Source organism: Oryzias latipes, chromosome 13 (genome assembly GCF_002234675.1).
Source record: "Oryzias latipes chromosome 13, ASM223467v1".
NCBI lineage: Eukaryota > Metazoa > Chordata > Actinopteri > Beloniformes > Adrianichthyidae > Oryzias > Oryzias latipes.
Genome location: NC_019871.2, coordinates 25,772,690 through 25,793,129, shown reverse-complemented (window position 1 = coordinate 25,793,129; position 20,440 = coordinate 25,772,690). Strand labels below are relative to the sequence as shown.

The window sequence follows — 20,440 nt, the reverse complement described above, 5'->3', positions numbered from 1 at the left end:
AAGAAGACAGTTGCTTCTTGCAGTCATGAAAATGGATTGACAATTGTCTTGAATGTGGTAAGTGTATCGTGAAGCGTTTGTAATAATACGTTGCACGCACTTATGACATACGGGTGATGCTTTCGTACGGTGCCCTTATACACACTAGCTATTACAAAAGTGAGCAAACTGGTTTCTTTCTGACCTGGCTCAAACGCGGCATGCACAGGGTGTGTAGGTGATACTAAAGTGCTGGTAGGATGCCTGTTGGATGCCTACATCAACTATGCTCTGATTGTCTAATTTCCTCATTTCTGTCAGGCTAAACATTTTCCAAAGAGCGTGCACTTATCACTTGAACAGCATTAACAGGCTCCTTGCACAGTGTTCAGGGTTTAGGGGCCTGAAAAAATGATAGAAAAAACATACCACACACCTGCGTCTTACAACATGTCCATGAAAAAAAAAAAGGCGCATGAATATATTGCTCTAAGGGCTCACGGAGCGGACAGTATAACCTTGATATTTCTTGTGGCCCCCTGGGTTCCTCGTACAGGTTTACCCATATCCACCCATAAGGGCAGTTGTGACTAAGGCTCTATCCGATCACAGAGGTGTGATCAACGGGTTTGCCCTAAAGATGGTCGGTCTGCCTTCCTCATAAAGCATCACTGTTTTGGTAGCATCCGTCGAGTGCTTGATGGTCTTTGGAAGTATAGGTACTTCTATGGCAGATTTCTCCCAGTAACAAGGCAAGTTGTGATGAATTAGACTCAGAATCTGTAAGAGAAAAAGAATACTGTTCAAAACAAATATGACAGCAGTTTGAGCAGATCCTTCATGTGAATGGATGCTCACATCACTTTTACATTAGACACTTGCACAAACTCCATCTGCAAAACCCAGTTGACTGATTTAGGAATGCTGTGTGGTGTGGTAGATGATCTCTCAGTGTAGCTCACACCTAAAACATTGTGTTCACTGAAAAACCATTGAAATATCTGTGGTTGTGTTGGTTTTGCAGTTGAAGAATTAAAAAACAATTTAAAACCAGGGCGTCATGTTAATTGGATTGACTCTTGGGGAGGGGTAAGGGGGTGTCTAAACTCTACTTTTCCAGCCCTGTCCTAGTTACATGGCTATTAAACATTGGTGAGTTGTGACTTTTCTTTTTTCTGCGCATTACTTTGTCTGGACTTCGGGTGAAGTCACTCAGACAGGTACACCTGGGAAGATTAACCCCTGTGTTGACTCTTTTCCACTTGCAGGTAACCTTTTCCCCTGAGAAATGATGGGTTCATTATTGTTTGCCGCAAAACTGTCATTTTCAGGAAACTTTCTGCAAATCTTGCCTTATAACTTTACAAGCAAATCCTTTCCAGATTGATGGGCTCTAAAGCCACTGCTGAGATTTTCTCTCCTTAGAATACTCTGGCAAATAGCTGCAGTCATGAAAACTCCATATCATTTCTTTTTATTTATTTTTCTGAATCTGTTAAGTGTTAATGAATCCCATTTGATTTATGGTGATAGACAATTCAAATAAATTACAGTGATGAAAACAATAACAAATGTGTTCCAAATCTTTTATTTTTTTTGTCACAGTGAAAGTAGAACAGAAAGCTGAAAACTACCCCTTCATAATTAAGCCATCTGGACACTTTGGTTCTCTGTCTTAAAACAATATATAAAAAGAAAAAAACAACAGATAGCAAACACTAAGATATGGATTCCTTTGTTTAAACACAGAATAAGTAAAAACACAAACAATTCTTGTTGATATTTTTGGAATGTTATATTTTTAACATAATTTGGGTGGTATTTCTCACTTCCCCCCTCAGTGGAAAAAATGCATGATAGGTTAATTGAAAATTCTAAATTGTCCCTATAGGTGTGACTGTGATAGTGTGTAATTGTGTGGGCCGGCGACAGACTGGCGACCTGTCCAGAGTGTACAACAGCTTCACCCAACACAAGACAGGTTAGGCTCTGGCAACCTCATGACCTCAGGATACAGCTGTTTAAGTAAATGAATGGATCTATGAATAGTATGAGGTACATTTACCATGCCCCAATATACAAAGTTCAGAATATTATACCAAATCTGTGAATTTTTGTATATTTAATTTAAAAAAAATGTAGTCGATGGATTCCTATAGTCACTTCCTGTGAGTAGTTTTATTGCTTTTGGCAAAATTGCAAATTTATATTTATATTGCACGTGGTTCCTCAAATTTCAATACAATTAAAGAAGACATTATTTTTTCTTCTTTTTCTCTGCACTCAAAATGTATTTTCTGTGTGTATTTAACACAGAAAAAACTAGCTTTTGCCTTTACTGGCCTAAAAAACTGCACAGAAAGAAGAGTAGGGCCCTTTATAAACAAGCCTAGCTAATCATAGGAACAGATGGTGGGTTGGTCCGTTAGCTCTATTAAATGAGCCTAAGTGAGGCCTTTCCTGGAAGTCTTGCAGTGTACATTGACCCCCCTGGCTATCATGCGGCCACCTCTCCAGCTCTATCAGCTGCCCCACCAGTCAACACCTTTCAGTGTACAGCTGCCAAAACAGACGTGACATCTGCTCACCTCTGGGGAAATGGCAGCCATTGATGTGTCCTTCGCAGTCAAGGGCTTGGATGGATAGTTTACCTCTTTGTCCTTTGCCGCGGCTACATTAGGGCGGTAACAGCGTCATCCTGTCGTTTGTGCATGAAGCATTCCCCGCATTTGTTATTTTCCGCTTAACCGATCAAGTAAGTCGGTGCATATCAGATGCATACCATAAGACTGAAGGCAGCTCTCATATATCAGTGACGTAGTCCGCTGATGCTGGGCGGATGTCGAAGGAGAGTTAGCGTCCTGTCTGTTTTCAATTAACCAATGAAATGTACAACATGGGAGCTGCTCTGCTGCATTCAGATCCTATTCCCTGTTGGACGCAGTGAAGTAAATTAGCTTCTTTGCTGTGAGGCTTCGGCATCGAACCCCAGGTGAACTTGGACTTCAGACAATGACAAATAATCGTAGTGACCTAAATAAGGGAGGGAATTTTTTTCTTTTTTTTGTGTATGGAGGCAAGTAAAGAATAAGAATTAAGGAGGCTCATTGAATCTGAGCATGACTTCACAGCACGAAATGCTTACATGTCCAGACAGGAACTATCTTACATCGCCTCTGAGGCTAAACTTTAACGCTGCTCCAAATAGAACTCTTCCTCTGGGCTTGTTTTCTTCCCGTTCCCCTTGTTTGTCACATGTCTGCAAACTCACCCGTTGTCTTCTGTGGCTTTTATTGTCTTCCCACAAAAAAAGCCGGTGATGCTTCGCAGATGCACCACCGGGGTAGTGAATTGCAATTAATAAAAGCCAAGAATGAAGTACTTTATTGAGCACGATAGAAAGTATTTGAAGTTTTCATCAGTTTCACACCATTATAAAACATCTATCATCAGGATGACCACGATTCACTCAACTTCCTGTGGCCATACACTTCGTCAGCTCTATTTTCAACCTAATGGACATAAAATATTGCAGTTGCAGCAAAATGGACTTGGCAGCACAAAAGCTTATTAAGTATTGATCTGCTGAGGTCAGTGCCTATTTCCAGGCACTCCAACAATGTGAGAGGAGTTCATTCACACGCTCGCCAGCCACAAATTAAGATTAGAGCTCATAAACAACTGTGCAAACCGACACAAAAATGCATCAACACGGCTACCTGGTGTCCCAGCTAAAGATGCAATGTTGTTTATATGTACGCTGAGGACTATACAGCTGTTTGAATCAAAGCAAACCCTTCTGCTCTGACAGCACTTGGCTCTTATGATAAAGAGCGCCAGAGAGCAAATAGGATAAGTTGATCAGATGCAACCAGAGCTGTCTTCTGAGGTGTTTTAATGAGTACAGCTCGTCTTTTTTCTCAGCTCACCATCTGCTGTCAATGTGGGGTCAAGCAGAGCTTAATCTCCACAAGGAGCCGAGTTTTGCAAACTTTTCTTATGCTTTTATTTCTTCAGTTTTTTTTTCTGAAAAAAAAACAAAAACAACGCCATCCTTTAAACCCTCAGAACTTGATTTAACTTTGATTCCGAACAGTTGTTGTTGATTTTAGGAAAAAATGGAATGAAAAAGGTGGTCTGGGCAGTAATAGTGAGAAAGCTTTGTTTGTGATGTTTAAAGTCTGGTTTTATCTAATGGAATACAATTTTCTTCAAATAGATTTTGTGCTGTTTTTATTTTATTTGATATCCCATATTTGCTGACTCTGAAACAAATAAAATTGGTGTATCTTTGGTTCCAAACAAATATAAGCCAAAGCGAGTTTCAGCAAAATGTCCTTGAGAACAGCAAAAACAAAAATGTATAGGGTTTTTTTTACAGAAATATCTTCCTATGTAAAAGGACACACTATCCTGTTCTCCTTTAAAATGTATTCTCAGTGGGGCACATCAGGTTTATTCAAAGCTGTGTGGATGTGCTTCAGGAAAGGTTTGCCCTTTACACACGCAAACCAACACACACACACACACACACCAACACAGAGCTTCAGTCACCTTGGTGATAAGTTTCTGCAAGACATCTTCTCCCTCTGTCCTCTGCTGCCCGCTTTTCAACCCTCTGAGATGCGGAGATGCTCATGCAGAAGAAGGAACTCTCCACAAACACCGGTGTGCTGAGGTTTAGCCAGATGTGTGGAAGATCCGTTGTTACAGAGAGGTCACTGTCCAAGCCCCATTTAACTGAATCATGTTATCTGGTGCAAAACAGACCATTTGACATTTGGACTTTGTGCACAGTGGAAAGATTAAAGCCAGTGAAGAAATAAGAAAAAAGATTCCTGAACAGAATTTTTTTTGGAAGCAGAACAGAGTCCATTAAATGCTCAAACAGCTCCAAATCTGGTGGAGATTTTTCTGCAAGTCAGCTGAGGAAGTATATGAAATATATCCCCATAATTAACATTTAAAATGGGCCTATGCTTTTTAACATATAAAATGGATACTAATTTACATGGAAGATTTTCCATCATTGACTGTCAGTATTTGTGCAAAAACTATGAATTGTTTTTTCTTAGAGGTGCGTTGGTCATGTTTTACTTTGTTTTTCTCACCAGTGGCCAATAAAAGAGCTAAGTCATTCTTTTATTTGTTTTTATAGTTATGGGCACATTTGAACAGTTTCTTCTTTTATTACTTAATAGTACACACATTTATTTCCAAGGTGGCCACGAAGTCCAAATTCCAGAAATTTCCAGAATCAAGAAAAAGTGCTAAAAAAAAGAAATGAAAGAAGAAACCGGAAAAGGTTGGAACTATGGAACATAGCTGATTGGATGATAATATCCAGTATTGCTTCATACCGAATAACTTTTTGTTACAATGATGGACAAACGTTGGTTTGGTTGTTTTCTTATGGTGTTTTGCTCTTTATTCTTGATTTCTGGAAATTACTTTTTGTTTTCTGAAACGTTTCATTTCATTTGTATTTTATTTTTATGGAATTTTGTTGTGGTTTCTGGAATTTTGTTTTGATTTCTACAATTTTTTTTGTTGCTTTTTTTTAGTTGTTGTTGTGATCTTTCAAATGTTTTTGCATTGAGTGATTTGTTTTTTAAGGCCACCGTATATTTCAGATTTCATAAAAACATGTTTGAAAGATTTGTTCAAAAAGCAATTCAAACCTGTAGAGGGGGCATTCAAAAAATATGCTCCAGCTGTCAGGGAGGAATATTTGAAAAACAGTTTTGCTTTGATAACAAGGTATTGTAGGTTCTCCAGACATTTTTAGGCTAAAAGTGGAAGATTTATGGAACAGCCAGTTCATCTTAGACAGCTACACCCATGAGTATGGGTGATGCCACCAGATGCAGTCTTGATAAGATGAGTATAGCCATGTAAGCAGGTTTCACAGCCTCTCAGTCCCTTGGGGAATAGCGTAATTAGCCTTTTTTCCATCTCCTTTCCTTCGCCCCTCTTTTGCATGCTGGGAAACTGCAGAATACTTCAGGGGAATTAAAAGTACTTGACACAAAACTCATTCTGTGTCTATTTTGGGGACTTGTGAGACGAATAGTATTGCTTTCACTCAACATGACAGCAATGATCAAGACGAGAAAGGCACATAAGCACTACATACCAAATGATTTGGGATTATTCAGGTAATTCTTTCAGGTTGTGAGAAAGGTTCCCCCTGCTTCTGCTTTCCCCTCTCTGTAATCTCAACAATAAAGATACTATCCCAGCTACTTTTCTGGAAGACTCTTAAAGATGGATGCAGCAGAATGTCTCTATAGTTCTGTCAGTCTATTGTTCCTGTTTAAATGGACTTAGTTAAATTTAGATTTAGACAAAGCGAAAAACAATAGAAAATTATATATTTTTTTAAGGTGAGGTAAAATATTAAGGTCTTGTGGATTTTAAGGTTCATCTGTCAAGACATAAACGATTGAAGAAAACCTCTTGATTTAATCATTTCTTTTTTAACTTAGACTAACTTGTGTGCAGCTTTCAGCGCTATGCTTGCACAACACAGGCCGTCCTGTGAGGAGGTGTTGAAATGCTTTGTAAGAGGTGAAGATATTCCTGAAATGAAAAGGAAAGGGCTCAACTTTCCTGAGCTGGACCAGGTGAAGTGGTTTGGAAAGCTCCACGTCTTGGTGGACATGACAACAACGCCTTCATAAACCTACACAGCTCTTCGGGGGAAAGGATGCACCAGCAGTTTACAGAAGGTTTCACTGTCCTGCTTCTACGATTGAAGAGAGGTCAAACAAGCTCTTGACATTATAAATAAATTCTGAGTGTTTCCATTCTGCCCTCATTGTATTGCAGACGTCCTTTACAAACTGATTCTGTGAGTCCAGAAGAGGGGAAAAACATTTCTATAAGCATCAGTACATCTCGGTTGAACACCACAGCTCTGAAAAGTCTAAGTCAGTCTGTTTTAGAGATTGAACCAGTTAAGAAAGCCAACAAATTTTTGTTTAAAGTTTAAATGCCTTTGGCCCTTCAGTAGAGGAGTGGATGACATTTTTAGTTCTCAGCCAGTTGACTGTTGAAGTTCTGCTCATTACATAAATACCAGAGAAACTCGTGGAAAAATAAAACATTTTTGTTTTATTCAGAATATTTTTTAAGCATGCAGAAATGCCATGTTTATATTTTCTAAGACTGAAATTCACACCGTTTGTTTATAGATATAAAAAGGCTAGATATATGTTAGCCTGTATAATGGATGTCAGAAAGGTTCTAGCCTGATTGGGGTTTTTTCTGTAGAAAACAGGTTCTAATAGCTCTTTAATTGAAAAATGACATAGTAATTTAACGATTATAAATTATTCGTAAACATTATTATTGGCATGTATTAATGTCAGCAAAGTGCTGCAATGCACTTGAGTAATGTCTTAACAGGAAGAGTGAGCACCTTTGTAAAAGCAGACATCTCAGCAATTTGTTAGTTTGGATGAGAGACAGCACCAGGAGTTATCTTCAAGAGGCAATTGTTGCTGCTTATCAGTCTGGGAAAGGCGCTAGGCCAGTCTCCAAGAGTTTGGAGTCCATCATTCTATGGTGAGAAATACAAGCAGGGGGAAACAACAAGACTATTGCCAGCTTTCTCAGAAGTGGAGGTAACAAGGAGTTCAGGTCAAGGTCAGACTGTGCAGGGCTCAGAGAAATTGCAAAAGAAAAAAAAAGAAAAAAAATTCAACCCCAGGGTTGCTTCCAAGACTTTCAGCTAGCATGTAAAAGGTTAAAGTCCAGAACAGTACAAATTGAAAAAAGCTGTGTGGCTTGAGCTGTGATAGTTGGTATAAGGAAACCTTTCCTTTCCGAATGTGTTTTAATGTAAGGTTGTTTGTCTAAGAGCTAACCATTGAGCAACAGAAGAGTCATGCAACTCACCAATGCACAGCTTTATATCCACCAGAGCTTTTGAAATAGCAAACGAAATTGAGGTTTAGTTAATGCTCAGACCTTATTGCTGAGAAATGGGGAGGTGCTTTGGGGAGTTGTATAGATTACACAAGGATTTGTGTGTTCAATTTTCAATTAAATTGAACAAATCAGAAAGAAAGTATTGTAACAAAACTTCCATACCCCCTTTGTGTGAGCCAGGTGAACCTACAAAACTAGAAGGTATTATTCCCAATATGAACTCAGGCGGCAAATGAATCAAAAAGTATTGCTAAAAAAAAAAAGACTACTGATAAAGATGTCACAAACTCAGCTTGTATTTAAAACAATCAAACTTGACTCATACAGAAATATGTTGAGCAAAATTACAATAAAAAGTCAAATTAAAAAAGTAAATAAGTAAAATATTGTTGTTTACTCAGTTGAAGTGATTACCTTCTCTTCCTAGCATATTTATGAGTATATGCAGGGATAGATAGATAGATAGATAGATAGATAGATAGATAGATAGATAGATAGATAGATAGATAGATAGATAGATAGATAGATAGATAGATAGATAGATAGATAGATAGATAGATAGATAGATAGATAGATAGATAGATAGATAGATAGATAGATAGATAGATAGATAGATAGATAGATAGATAGATAGATAGATAGGTTTTCTTTCAACACAGGAAATAGAACTAACTCAATAAAATGCTTAATAAATCATTTATTAAAAAAATCAAATAACAACGTCACATTGGCTGTAGAAGCAATGGACAGCTCAACCTCTCCCTTCTCGTGTTCCCAAATAGGAAGTATCATTGCTTCCTGACACCGGCGCCGCCATATACTGTTGCCATTGCCATTGATGCGATGACTCAGAGCGACTCGGACCAATCACTGTCGACTGGTTCCAACATGGCGATGCCCATGGTGAGGGATTTTGCCTCATTTTGCAAGAGAGCACCTGCGTTAAGGCATTTCCCATGGATGACGTCACACCTCGATTCGTCCATTGTTTTTACAGCCTATGCAACATGAACAACAAAAGTACAATAGTGCAAGTGTTACTATAAGTAATTTAAGGCAGTGATTAGGCAGTACTAAAGGGATTTTTCTTCTTTTTTGATGAGTCTTGCCCTCAAGGTTAAGGGACACTAGATCTTTGTCAGCAGGAGGTGTTGTCAGTAGCTGGATGTGAGGCAAAAAAAGGTTTTTGAGAGTTTTTACCTTCGATAGATCAGCCTCAAGTCGGCATTTCATTTTTAATAATACAGCCATTGAAGTTAGACCTTGAAACTACAAGGAGAATAGTTCAGTGTGCAAAACGAGTTCAAATGAAGCATGATGGCTTGGTAAATTTTTATAGAAGCTGCATGTAAGAGCGAGCAGGGGATGACTGAAGAGCTCCAATGAGGTGGGATTTTTTGTTACCTGCGTGTCAAAAAACAATTAAGAGAAGAGTAAAGGTGAGAGGTACAGACGGGTTTACTGCAAATATGTGTGGATTTTGTTGTATATATTTATGCAGCTAAAGAGACAGTGCAGATCTCATTGCCATGGGTTGGGTAAAACATAGCTTGTGAAATAAACAAGCTGAGCTTTGATTTATTTTGCTGTTTCCTCATGTCCTGTGCTCCTCTCAGCATGTCCCCAAGTCAGCTAAAAAAAACCTAGCTCTATGTCAGCAGTACGAACGGATGGGTTGTGTTTGCGTTTGCTCTGTGAAATCATCTCTATCTGCTTCCGTCAATCCCAGACTTTTGTCTTTCCTCTGCCCCTGCATTAAAATCCAATCTCAGTTAATTCTGCAATTAACCAGAGATACTGTAATCAGTTCTGGCACCGATTGGAAGCCTGTTTGCAATGATTGTTTTTCCTGTTGCTGCTACACTGAGTGTCAATCAAATAGGAGTTAAACGATTGCATCTCACAAAGAGTTCTTATGTATGTGGTGAAGCTTTCACTCACAAAGCAAATAAAACGTCAAACAACTGAACTTGGAATTTGTGGAATAGAAATAGAACATTTTACCAAAAAAGCTGTTTGCTTATTCCTGTGCAATATCATGGGGGTAGCTAATGCCTTTTGCAGCTGCGAAGGCTGGATACCCCCTGGACAAGTCACCAATAAAAAGGAAATTTTAAAAAGTCCATGCAGACAATAAAAATGAAACTTATATAATCCAGTAATGTACATTTAAAGGGAGTGAGACAATTGTATCATGTATTGAACAACTTGCAAAGGAAAAGGTGTGGCAAACATTTAATATGATCTACCTTTTTTATTGATAAATGCCAATTGAATTAGTTTTATCATATTATGTAACTGAATATAGAACAGTGGATACAAGTTAAGAACTTCCACTCAGATGAAATGCATCGTACAGTATAAAGTGTCTTCATTTTTTTGTGCAAGTGTCTTATACTACCTTTGTGAGGTTATAATCTTCTCCACACCAGTGATGTGGCCTGCAGTAAGAGCTCTAAATAAAGCAATGCACCATCCCTCCACCCCATCCCCAGTCCATTTATCTCTCCCCTTTCAGTCTCCTTTTCTGATCTGTTGTGTTTGAGTACCAGAGGTCATAAGCTTTGGACGTGGCAAAGGTCCCAGCCAGGCTGTGCTGACTGAGGGGATGTGGAGCCTGACTTTGGGGCAGCGGGAAAGATCCCGGGCTGTCTTGTTTGTATGTCTGTCCGTCTCACTGGCTATGCTATAATGAGATTGCAGGGCTCTGTAAGGCGGATTTACTGGAGCACAACTCCCCCTAGGGCCTTTTCATAGAAATTGGTTCCTCCATATTTCACCACAGCTCTTCACTCTCTTTTTTTTCGTCAAATGTGACTATCTCTCCCTCACACACACACACACACAGTCTTTGTGTCTAAACCTCAACTGTAAGCTTTCATATTTGTTAATTGTGACACGCTTCTTTCCTCTCTTTCATTGGGTAAAGTCTGATACTAGCCACAAAACATGGAGCTCTGCCAAAAGAAGCTAAAACAAAATGACACCACTGAAGGGAAAAACAGATGGAGGGTGCAGCAATTTCATATCACAAGTCCTTTCTACATTTATCTCACCTTCAAGATGGCCACATTTGTTTCGTTGGCATCTCTAATGCCAGTGTGGAATCTCACAGAGAGGCTTTAGTCCATGGGCATCATGACGCACAACAAAATGTTTGCTAAGCTAACACTGGTTCACAGGTTTTGGCTGTCTGTTAGTCACCTTTTCAAAAATTTAAAGCCAAGGCAAAAAGCCTATCACAATTTTCCTAGTGTTTCTGCAAAGCTGCGATAGACAGCCTGTTGTTTCACAGTGTTGATGTTTGCACAAACAATGGGCCAGCGCAGGCCATCCAGCCCAGCTGTGCACACTGAAAACGAGGCTAACCCAAATGTGAGCACCAACTCACATCAAGGCCAGCTTATTTAAGGAGCACTTTGTCATTGATTCCACTGCACAAAAGCCCCCATTCAGGATCATAAATGAACAGAAAAGTGGTTAGAAAGGATTTTCTAATGGGCAGTTTACCCCCTTTTACCTCAAAAGCAAGTATTTTTTGCAAAAACAACTACAACAGTCTTTATGATGCACACACCATGTCTCATAGACTCTATTTTTCTGGGTTAATGAAACAGATTATTTTAGACCATAGCTGCATAATCAAAACAGCGTTCACACCCCCAGTGCCGAAGTTCAGAAGCTGACTGCATTTAGTCATTGTACATTGAATCAAAAACTACTGGGTCAAAATGTCCCACTTTGTCTGCCTGAGCTCTTTCTTTAACCTTTTAACACTAGAGATGTTTCACCTAAACAACACATGCTCTTTGACACACCGTGAATCCTCGACTGATCACGCGATCAACATGAATCAGCTGATTCATGCACCGATATGCAACACAATACTAACGTAAAGTGTTGCATAATGACGTGACAGAATCAGCTGATTTACGTTGCGAAAGCACTTCACTGCTGTAAAGTGTTGCATGTCAGGGCAAGGCTGTTTTTCTCTGCTTCAGAATGCGCTGGATTTACCTTAATTGCATAAATAGTTTAGTCAAAGGAAAGTCAACACCGGAGCTAAAGCTGTGGTGTAAAATAATTAATATAAAGTTAGATTAATCAGTATAAATGATGTGATATCAGGACTGGACTGGAGACTTTGTTAAACCAGTGACATGGTAGCTTTAGTCCCATGTTGCATAGCAGCCAACTACAAAGCTCATCAAAGCAGCTGTAGATAATTCAAGGATTTCTCAGCAAACATCTGTATCATCATTCATTAACACTTTGTGCAGTTGTGTAGGCACTGCTGTCTTTAGTATTCTCAATACTTAAAGTCTTCTCCTCTTTTACTGACACTCAAAGCAGTGTTGGTGAGGAGCCTGAAAGATGAATGACCCTGAAAATGAAGAGTAAAAAAATCATAAGCAGGAATATCTTTAGGGCTCAAGAGTTCCTAGGCAGGAAACGTTGGCCCTTATATTTGAGTAATAGTTTGGAGTATCAAGACGAACAAGCAGAAGGCAAAAACTGCACTTAGCAAAAACAGTTTCCTGGGTCTAAATCTTGGAACTCAAACAGAATTAAAAGAAAAACCAAGTTTACGAAACGTATCCACTTCACCAGATTTTATTAGCATAGATGAACTTTTTGGAAAAGAAGCAGTTTCTCAAACTGTTTTCCTTTGTGTCCTTTGTCAGCCCCAACTCACTAGTTTCACAATGCAGAGCTGACATTTTCATTGGCCCAAAGATCACTTTAGGGTCAGATTGTTGGCTCCTATGGGGTGGAGCAATGGACAAAAGCCCAGAGAGAACTGGCCTCTTGTGGAACATTTGACAGCTTGTGTTTGCCTCTGCTGCATACAAAGGCATTCTGTTAGTCGGTCACTCAGCACAAAGTGCCACAATTGCATGTAATGAAGGTCAGGTTTTATTCTTGAGGCCTCAATGAGAAGCATCCTCATCACAAGAACAATATTAAGGCAGTCTCAACATTTCACCTTAAATGAGCATCTGCCAAGATGAATGAGGTTTATTTGGATCAGTCAAAGCTCCCTTGAGCTATAGGCTGAGACACCAATCAAATTAATTCTGGACGCCAGTATTAAATGTTGGAGAGCCAAAAAAACAAGTCACAAATGAGCATGGAAGATCAATACATTTCTGCGTCTCTGTTTATCAGGTATGGGTGTCTAATATCTCAAACCAATGCACGGCTTGTCTGAATACATTATCTTTTATACACATGCAGTATGCCTTAGACATCTTCCACAAAACCACTCTTGACACCTTCTGCTGTCCAACATCCTCCAATAAATTAGCTGTGTTGGTTCCGGATTGAATTACTGCTCTTTCCTGTCTGCCTACCAAACAAAGGTATTTTTTATTTACTATTGTCTACGTTTCACTGAGACACCTGTGGACGTTTCTGCTGCAGCTATCATTGTAGTTGCTCCTGCAGTAGCAGTCTTTGTGGACAAGCATGTGATTAAATCTTTTTTTTTTTTACGTTTCACTTCTGTTTTTAGTAGACGTGTGTATGCTGGCAACGTATCAACCAAAACTCCACAAACTTTTTAGAATTTTCTTTATTCTCTGTTTCCGTGTGATATGGTATATCTGAACATGTGTCAGACAGGGTCATATGTCACTGAGTGTTTCCTAGCAGAATCTCTTCTGTCAGAGAGCTTTTGCCTTGTGCACAGAAATTCTGTCCCTTATCATTCTTGGGTCAAGCCACTGTCTCAGTCTGATTTGTCACTCATTCTTTGACTCCTTATCTCGGTTTTTTTCTCCTCTAGTTCTATCCAGTCTGCTGTCAGCGGATGCTCAGACAGAGATGAAGAAGGTTGTTGGGGACAATGCCACGTTACCTTGCCACCACCAGTTCCCATCGTCCAGTTCGCTTGACATTGAGTGGTTGTTGCAGAAACCAAATTCCAAACAGAAAGTGGTAAGATTTTTTATCTTCTTCTCATTTTGATCTACAGCTTCTCACTTTAATTGTTGGATTTAGTTCATTCTCTGTTCAACTTAGAGGGACTAAACCATAATCGAGAAAGTCACAGAAAATTAAAGGAAGTATGGAAGTGAAAAATAAGGAAAAACTAAAAAGCCTGTTGGTTTAAGTGAAATAAATGTAACTAATTTTTACATCAGCAAAATGACATTGACTCTAAGTGACATATAGGAAGAAATACAAAACTAATTATAGGTGACAACAAGTTAAAACTGTTTTATTAAAAAGTTAAAGACCCACTCTGATTAAAATTGTGTTTTTAACATATCAAGAAAATGAAGCTTAAGCTTAAGCAGTGGTTAGCGCTCTTGCCTCACAGCAAGAAGACCCCCGGTTCAAGTCCCCGGCTGAACCAGAACATCAATGAGGGACCTTTCTGTGTGGAGTTTGCATGTTCTCCTGGTGCATGTGTGGGTTTTCTCCGGGGACTCCGGGTTCCTCCCACCATCCAAAAACATGCTTCATAGGTCAATTGGTTGATCTAAATTGTCCCTATAGGTTTGAATATGAGAGTGTGTGGGTGGGTGTGTGATTGTGAACACTCTACCCTGCGACAGACTGGCGACCTGTCCAGGGTGCCTCCTGCCTTTGTCCACAAGTGGCCAGGATAGGCTCCGGCAGCCCCGTGACCCCGAAAGGAACTAAACGGAAGAAGATGAATAAATTAAGCTTAAAATTGTGTTTCTGAGTCTTCAAATTCAAAAGTATTCAAATCTTTGTAACTCAGGAGCAAACAAAAAGTGCCATTTGAAAAAAAGAGCGTATTTGTGACCTATAAAATATGCTAGGTGGGCCAAAAGCTCCTCGCTCCACTCCATGATGCATCTACTTGTAGATGACTACATCCATAAGCGTCTTTGTTTTCCTCTTCTGAGCTGGAATCTGGCTCTAAACTGTATGGCTGGATAGCTAAGCTCACTATTTTTCTTGCATTAGAAATGTTAGGTTGGGGTTGTGAGGGGTTGTAAGCTAGTGGGAGAGGGATGCCACACCAAAAACATCAGGCACATGAAAATGACCCACTAATGTTTAGTGAGGCCACCTTCAGTGTTTATAACAGTCTGCATTGTCATTTTTGCAAAGTTAATTCAAAATATTTGTTAAAACATGAGTCAGCACTCTTCATATATTTTTAATATTTATTTTCAATCAGAATTGAAAAAAAAAACTCCATTCTGATATAACTAGGTTTCCTTGGAGAAGTAGGAATTATTTAAACTATTATGCATTTTTCAAATTCTTAAAAAAGGGATTTTGTTATATTGACCGTTTGGCATCTTCCTTAAACTTTTATGAATAGGCTGACTGTGTGTGTCTATAACCATGGTCTTTCATTGCATTCTGATGCAAATGGGTTTGAATAAAAGCTTTAGTCACCAAATGGGGAATTTTCTTATAACGGACCATGAAACACGATCCAAATATTTCTAAGCAGTGAAAATGTGTTTATTTTTCTCTTTGGAAATCATTCATGTATTGTGTTTCTAAGACGAGAAGAGCAAACCTGAAAGAGAGAAGTGGACTGGAGAAAATAAAGGAGAAAGGAGGAATGGAAATTAAAATAAAGAAAAAGATGTAGATTATGCTTTGATAATTTTTAAGGGACATGTTACAGACACTCTGCCACATTGTGATGAATATTTAAAAGGAAGATAACATTGAAAGCACCATTAATTAAAATCAAACATCTAAAAGTTTGATTAGCAAAGACAGTGTGCCTGTAGCCGAATGAATAAATCATCCTTCTGTTCCGCTGGGAGGCCATGCTCAGAAGAACAAAGCAACACGTCAACATACAGCTTTCTGAAAAATATTAGGGAAACATATGATGGAGACACCATCAGTTGATGGGTTATGAACCCAAGGTTTATTTGGGCAGTCTGAACATTTAACAAGAGGTTTTTGAAATAAGAAAAAAACAGCAGAAGGTCAACAAAAAAGCATGAACAACATGAGTCTTCATACCAAGTGTATCTAAAAATGAAGTCTAAAGTCGACATTAATTTATGTTGTCCTTCTATTTAGGTTATGTGTGCCGTAATAAGGGTGCAGGATGTTGTAGGTGTTACCACAATACATTTTGAAACCCAGTTAAGACCTTTCTGTGTGCAGTTTAAATGTTTTCCTCATGCATGTTTGGTTTCCTCTGGACACTCCGGTTTCCTCCCACAGTCCAAAAACATGCTTTGTAGGTTAATTGGTGACTGCGCATGTCACCTGAAGAGTGAATGTGTTCATGGTTGTTTGTCAGTGAGTGACCACTGTGATAGACTGGCTGTGATCCCACACAGGAAAAAGTGGGCTATGGAGGATGGATGTGCCGAAACACGTTGGGTCAATTCCATTTTAGTATACAGAACTTTCTATAGAGGTTGAATACCAGCTGCACTGTTGTGAAAACTCACATCACCTGATGCTATGTTCACAAAACCTTTAGCAGCGTGCATTCAAGGGCCACTTCCTATTGAAAGTTTATGTAAACAGGATTCAAAATTCCCGTCATCACGTATAGCTACACAGGTTTCTACAACTGTTTTCAAGCTCTATGTACGAAACACTTGGCCAATGACCGCTCATTGCGAGTTAAACCAGGTCAAACTCTGACCAATCAGGGACTTGAATTTGGCAGGGACTTTGGGTGGCGACCCCTTTAATTCACAAAGGTGCCAACCCGTGCTAAAATTGAAGGTTCAAGCGTTCTTGCGTTCTTGAATGCACATCATATGTTAATTTATTTCTGTTCACAAGATTACAATTCCATTTGATTTACGATTCTATTTGATTAAATTTAATTGATTCATTTTGTCAAATGCTGTTTAAAAATCATTTGTTTCGTCATGAAAAACTGTTTTTACATGACTAATCATATAAAATGACTACAGGGAAAGCTTTTATACAATACAGGAAATTACATAAATGAAAACCAAAATGTGATCATTTAAATTATTTTTTTGAGTAAAAATAATCTCTGTTTTTTTCTCATCCCCTTCGATGTGATTCATTTCCTTCAAAAATGATCATGCTTTGCGATTTATCATGTCAAGAAGCTTTGTTTCCTCGGTTTAACCTAAAAAAAAAACTAGTTTATTATTGTTGTTTTTATTCAGATAAGCATTTCTTTTTTTGCTTTCATCCCAGACGGATGAGACTGTTGTTTTATCAGTAAGAGAGCAGTAACTGTTGATTTTTATGATGACAGCTTATCAGTGTTTTGACTGTTTTCTCCTTATTGACATGACTGTGACATCTGCATAAATCATGTTTTCACTCTTTCAAAAATATATAATTCAGTCATGAAGCTCCAGTCATAGCAGGCTAACTACTTAGGTGGTACAACAGAGAAAAAGTCAATTTCCTTTCCTTTTTTCCAGAGGTTCGCTAAAATGTTTGTTCCAATCATTTACTGAATAAACAGAGCACCTGATTTTAATTGGAAAGTAAGCCGACAGCCTTTGGTCATTTTCCCCAAATTTTTCCTAAATTCTTTACCTTTATCCGCATCCAGCATCTCCACATTGAGCTCATAAGCGTGTATATGCACCCAGACATACCCAGAGGCATGAATACACACGCTCATAAGGCGCAGTCTGCACCTACATATCTGTGAGTAATGGATTTTTACAACTAAAGAGAAGAAAAGTGCCCACCAGCAAAAACGTTTCAAATATGCCTGTTTTATTCCGGCTGCCGGTCGTTGTCATTTCTGTCTGCCTGCAGCATAGCACATGAATTCAAACCCACATCTATCCATACCACAGTGTGGACGAACACTGAGAAGCTAGCGTGGTGGTGTGATAGTCTCGGTATACGTGTAAGTGGCCAGTCATCACCTGTGATCGCAGCAGGTGCCCTTGTTTCTTAGACTCTGATGTGCTGTGGCACCAGCATTTAGCAACCCCCCTCTGCAGGCCTTCACTTGCCCTGAGTAATAGGCCACTGTGACAGCTTTGTTTGTTTGTGTTTGTGGATTGGAGGGAGCAAACGAGAAAGACGAGAGGGCCTCACACACCGCCACCACAGGATAAGACATAACCATGCAAATACAGAATAAATGCAGCTAATGAAAAGCGGTTTAATGAAGATTTACATCTAAAACCCTTGTTAAGAAAAGCAGAATTATTTCAAATGGAAGGCACGTAGAAACTCAAATTCAGGTCAATCTTTTTACCCCAGTCCCTTTCCCGAGAGATAAAAATTTCAAAAGATGGTAATAAAAATATTATACATTCTAAAATATTGAATTTTTGACTAATCTTTTATTTAGTACTCTTTTAATATCTGGTCTTTTTACATTTGAGGGGAAAAGACCATTATAAAATGAATTTGATATAGCATTTATAAGACCCCAATTTAGTTAAAAGGGTTTAAACTTTTTTCAAAAAACCCCATTGTCTAAAACTTGGTCCCATTTATCATTCCACTAGGGGCAGTAGAAGGGCTTTCCCTGTTAATTTCAAAATGGCTGCTTCCGTGAAATCTCAAAAACACTTTTGGCGGGAAAAGGTTTGCAAACTTTCAAAAACTTTATGGTAGCAAAAAACTCGTCTATTGTTGTTTATTTTTTAAAATTACTACTTTCTGTATTTAAAGAATGCAAACATTTGTTGATAATGACTTCTTTATGATACCATTATACCATATTTGAGACAGTGGCTAAACAAGGGGATTTTACGCTCATGTCTATAATTTTCTATCATAAACTAACTGTGTTGTGAGCAAAAACTTACCAAGTCACCTGCTGGATTATAACAGATTCTATCTTTATCTCATAAAATAAATGATATTGTAAGAACAAAGGGCTTAAAAAACATCTTAATTCCCCAAAAATTGAATTTTCTGTCAATTCTTTAATGTAGTGAGCTTTTCATGGTTGAATGTTGTGATGGAACAGACCCCATATGCAGAGACTTCTGTCAGTTTATGCTAAATGAGCCAGGATACAGACTTTTGGCAGTCTTACAGAAGCAACCGCATTTCATTATGAGATAAAAGAAGTTGACATTTGGAAATATAGCAAATTAATTCGTCTAATGATTTGCATAATGGCCTTTAAGGTGGTTAGCGGTTTTGCCAAGAGCATGACGGTTCACAGTTGGAGTCTTGGGTGAAGCGTTTGTGTATGAGATTGCATCTTCTTTGTGGGCCTGCAGGTATTTGCCCCCAGGTTCTTTAGCTTCCCCCCAAAGTCCAAGAGCAGCAGTTTGTTCTTACCTGGGCATATGACAAACAGGTGTGCTCATCTCAACTAAGGTTGACAGAGTTTCAAATGCAGCACTACTGTCTCCAGACAAATTACTTATTCCTGTCAAACTAATTATCTGTTTTTTCCTACCGGCTTCGTAAAATATTAAATTAACAAACACAAAACTAGTTTCTATGCAAGACTCAAAACAGGCCAAGCAAAAGAATCTATTTAAAAAGCCAATGTTTGAAAAATGCTGGCATTCCTTTTTCTGTGTGGCCTGTTATTTTGTGTGAACACCACATTGGTGCCACCGGGGGTATTTGAATCTTTTATCAGCACCAAAATAGATTTTTCTTTCCTTTTCTCCAACCAGTTTGACAGCTCTGCCAGTGCAAATAACCACAAGGAGACAATGCTGACGTGTAATCTGCTAAATGAACCCTGTCAGGATAGCTGCATTCATTTGAAAAATATTATTTCAGTGTTCATGATAAAGTATTTGTTAACATTGTTACTCACACTCTAAGGTCCAGGATATTTTTGTTTGTTTTTTTACCTCAAGATAAGCAGCCAGTGACAGACTGTGTAGAAAGCTCTTGGCTATGCATAAACCATCTTTAAAGTTATGTAATTTTAAATGTTCCTGGCAGTCAACCAGTCCAGCATATCTGCTGAGACACAGAAATTAACTCAAGCAAATGTGCTCCTCGGTCTCCTGAAAATTGTATTCAGGGAATTGGTTGCATTAATAAGATGAATATTGAAATTGGAAGCAGTTTAAATACAAGAAGCAGCAGTAGAACGAAAAAAAATGATCATCTGCTATGAATTCCTCACTAAAAGGGCTACAAGAAGTTCATTTTTGCAGCTGTTTTGGTAAGATAAACAGGTTTCCAAATGCTATCCAACTATTTTCTAAATCTGCTTTGCCCTGGTCAGGGTCACAGGGTTGCTGGAGCCCACCCAGTTACTATTGGACAAAGGCTGGGTACACTCTGAGTGTTTTTTTTCCAAATGTTACACTAAATTATGTTTTTTTTTCTATTTCCAGATTATTACCTTCTTCGGGGGGGAAGTGTACACAGAGGCCACAGGCAGTGAGGCCAACCGTCTGTCTTTTGCTGGGGAGTATCTGGGTGGAGACGCCTCCCTGCTGATCAGTGACCTGCTGTTGACCGACTCTGGGGAGTACTACTGTAAAGTCAAGACCGGTGGGAAGTACCACTGGAGCCAGGTCAACCTCATTGTGCTTGGTCAGTATTTGCAGAGGCATGTAAAAAGGGAACGCAAATGCTTAGAAGCTCCAGACATACGCATAATGCATGAGCACACAGG

General features: G+C 38.8%; 1 protein-coding gene across 1 annotated transcript in view; it reads left to right on the top strand.

The window, feature by feature from the left end:
* clmp (CXADR like membrane protein) overlaps nucleotides 1–20,440 on the top strand; it is an 81,651-nt gene that overhangs the window by 45,718 nt on the left and 15,493 nt on the right. Inside the window, exons 2-3 of the mRNA XM_011482902.3 lie at nucleotides 13,703–13,854; nucleotides 20,157–20,358. Of these exons, the coding sequence (XP_011481204.1) occupies nucleotides 13,703–13,854; nucleotides 20,157–20,358 (354 nt within the window). The remainder of the gene's footprint in view (nucleotides 1–13,702; nucleotides 13,855–20,156; nucleotides 20,359–20,440) is intronic.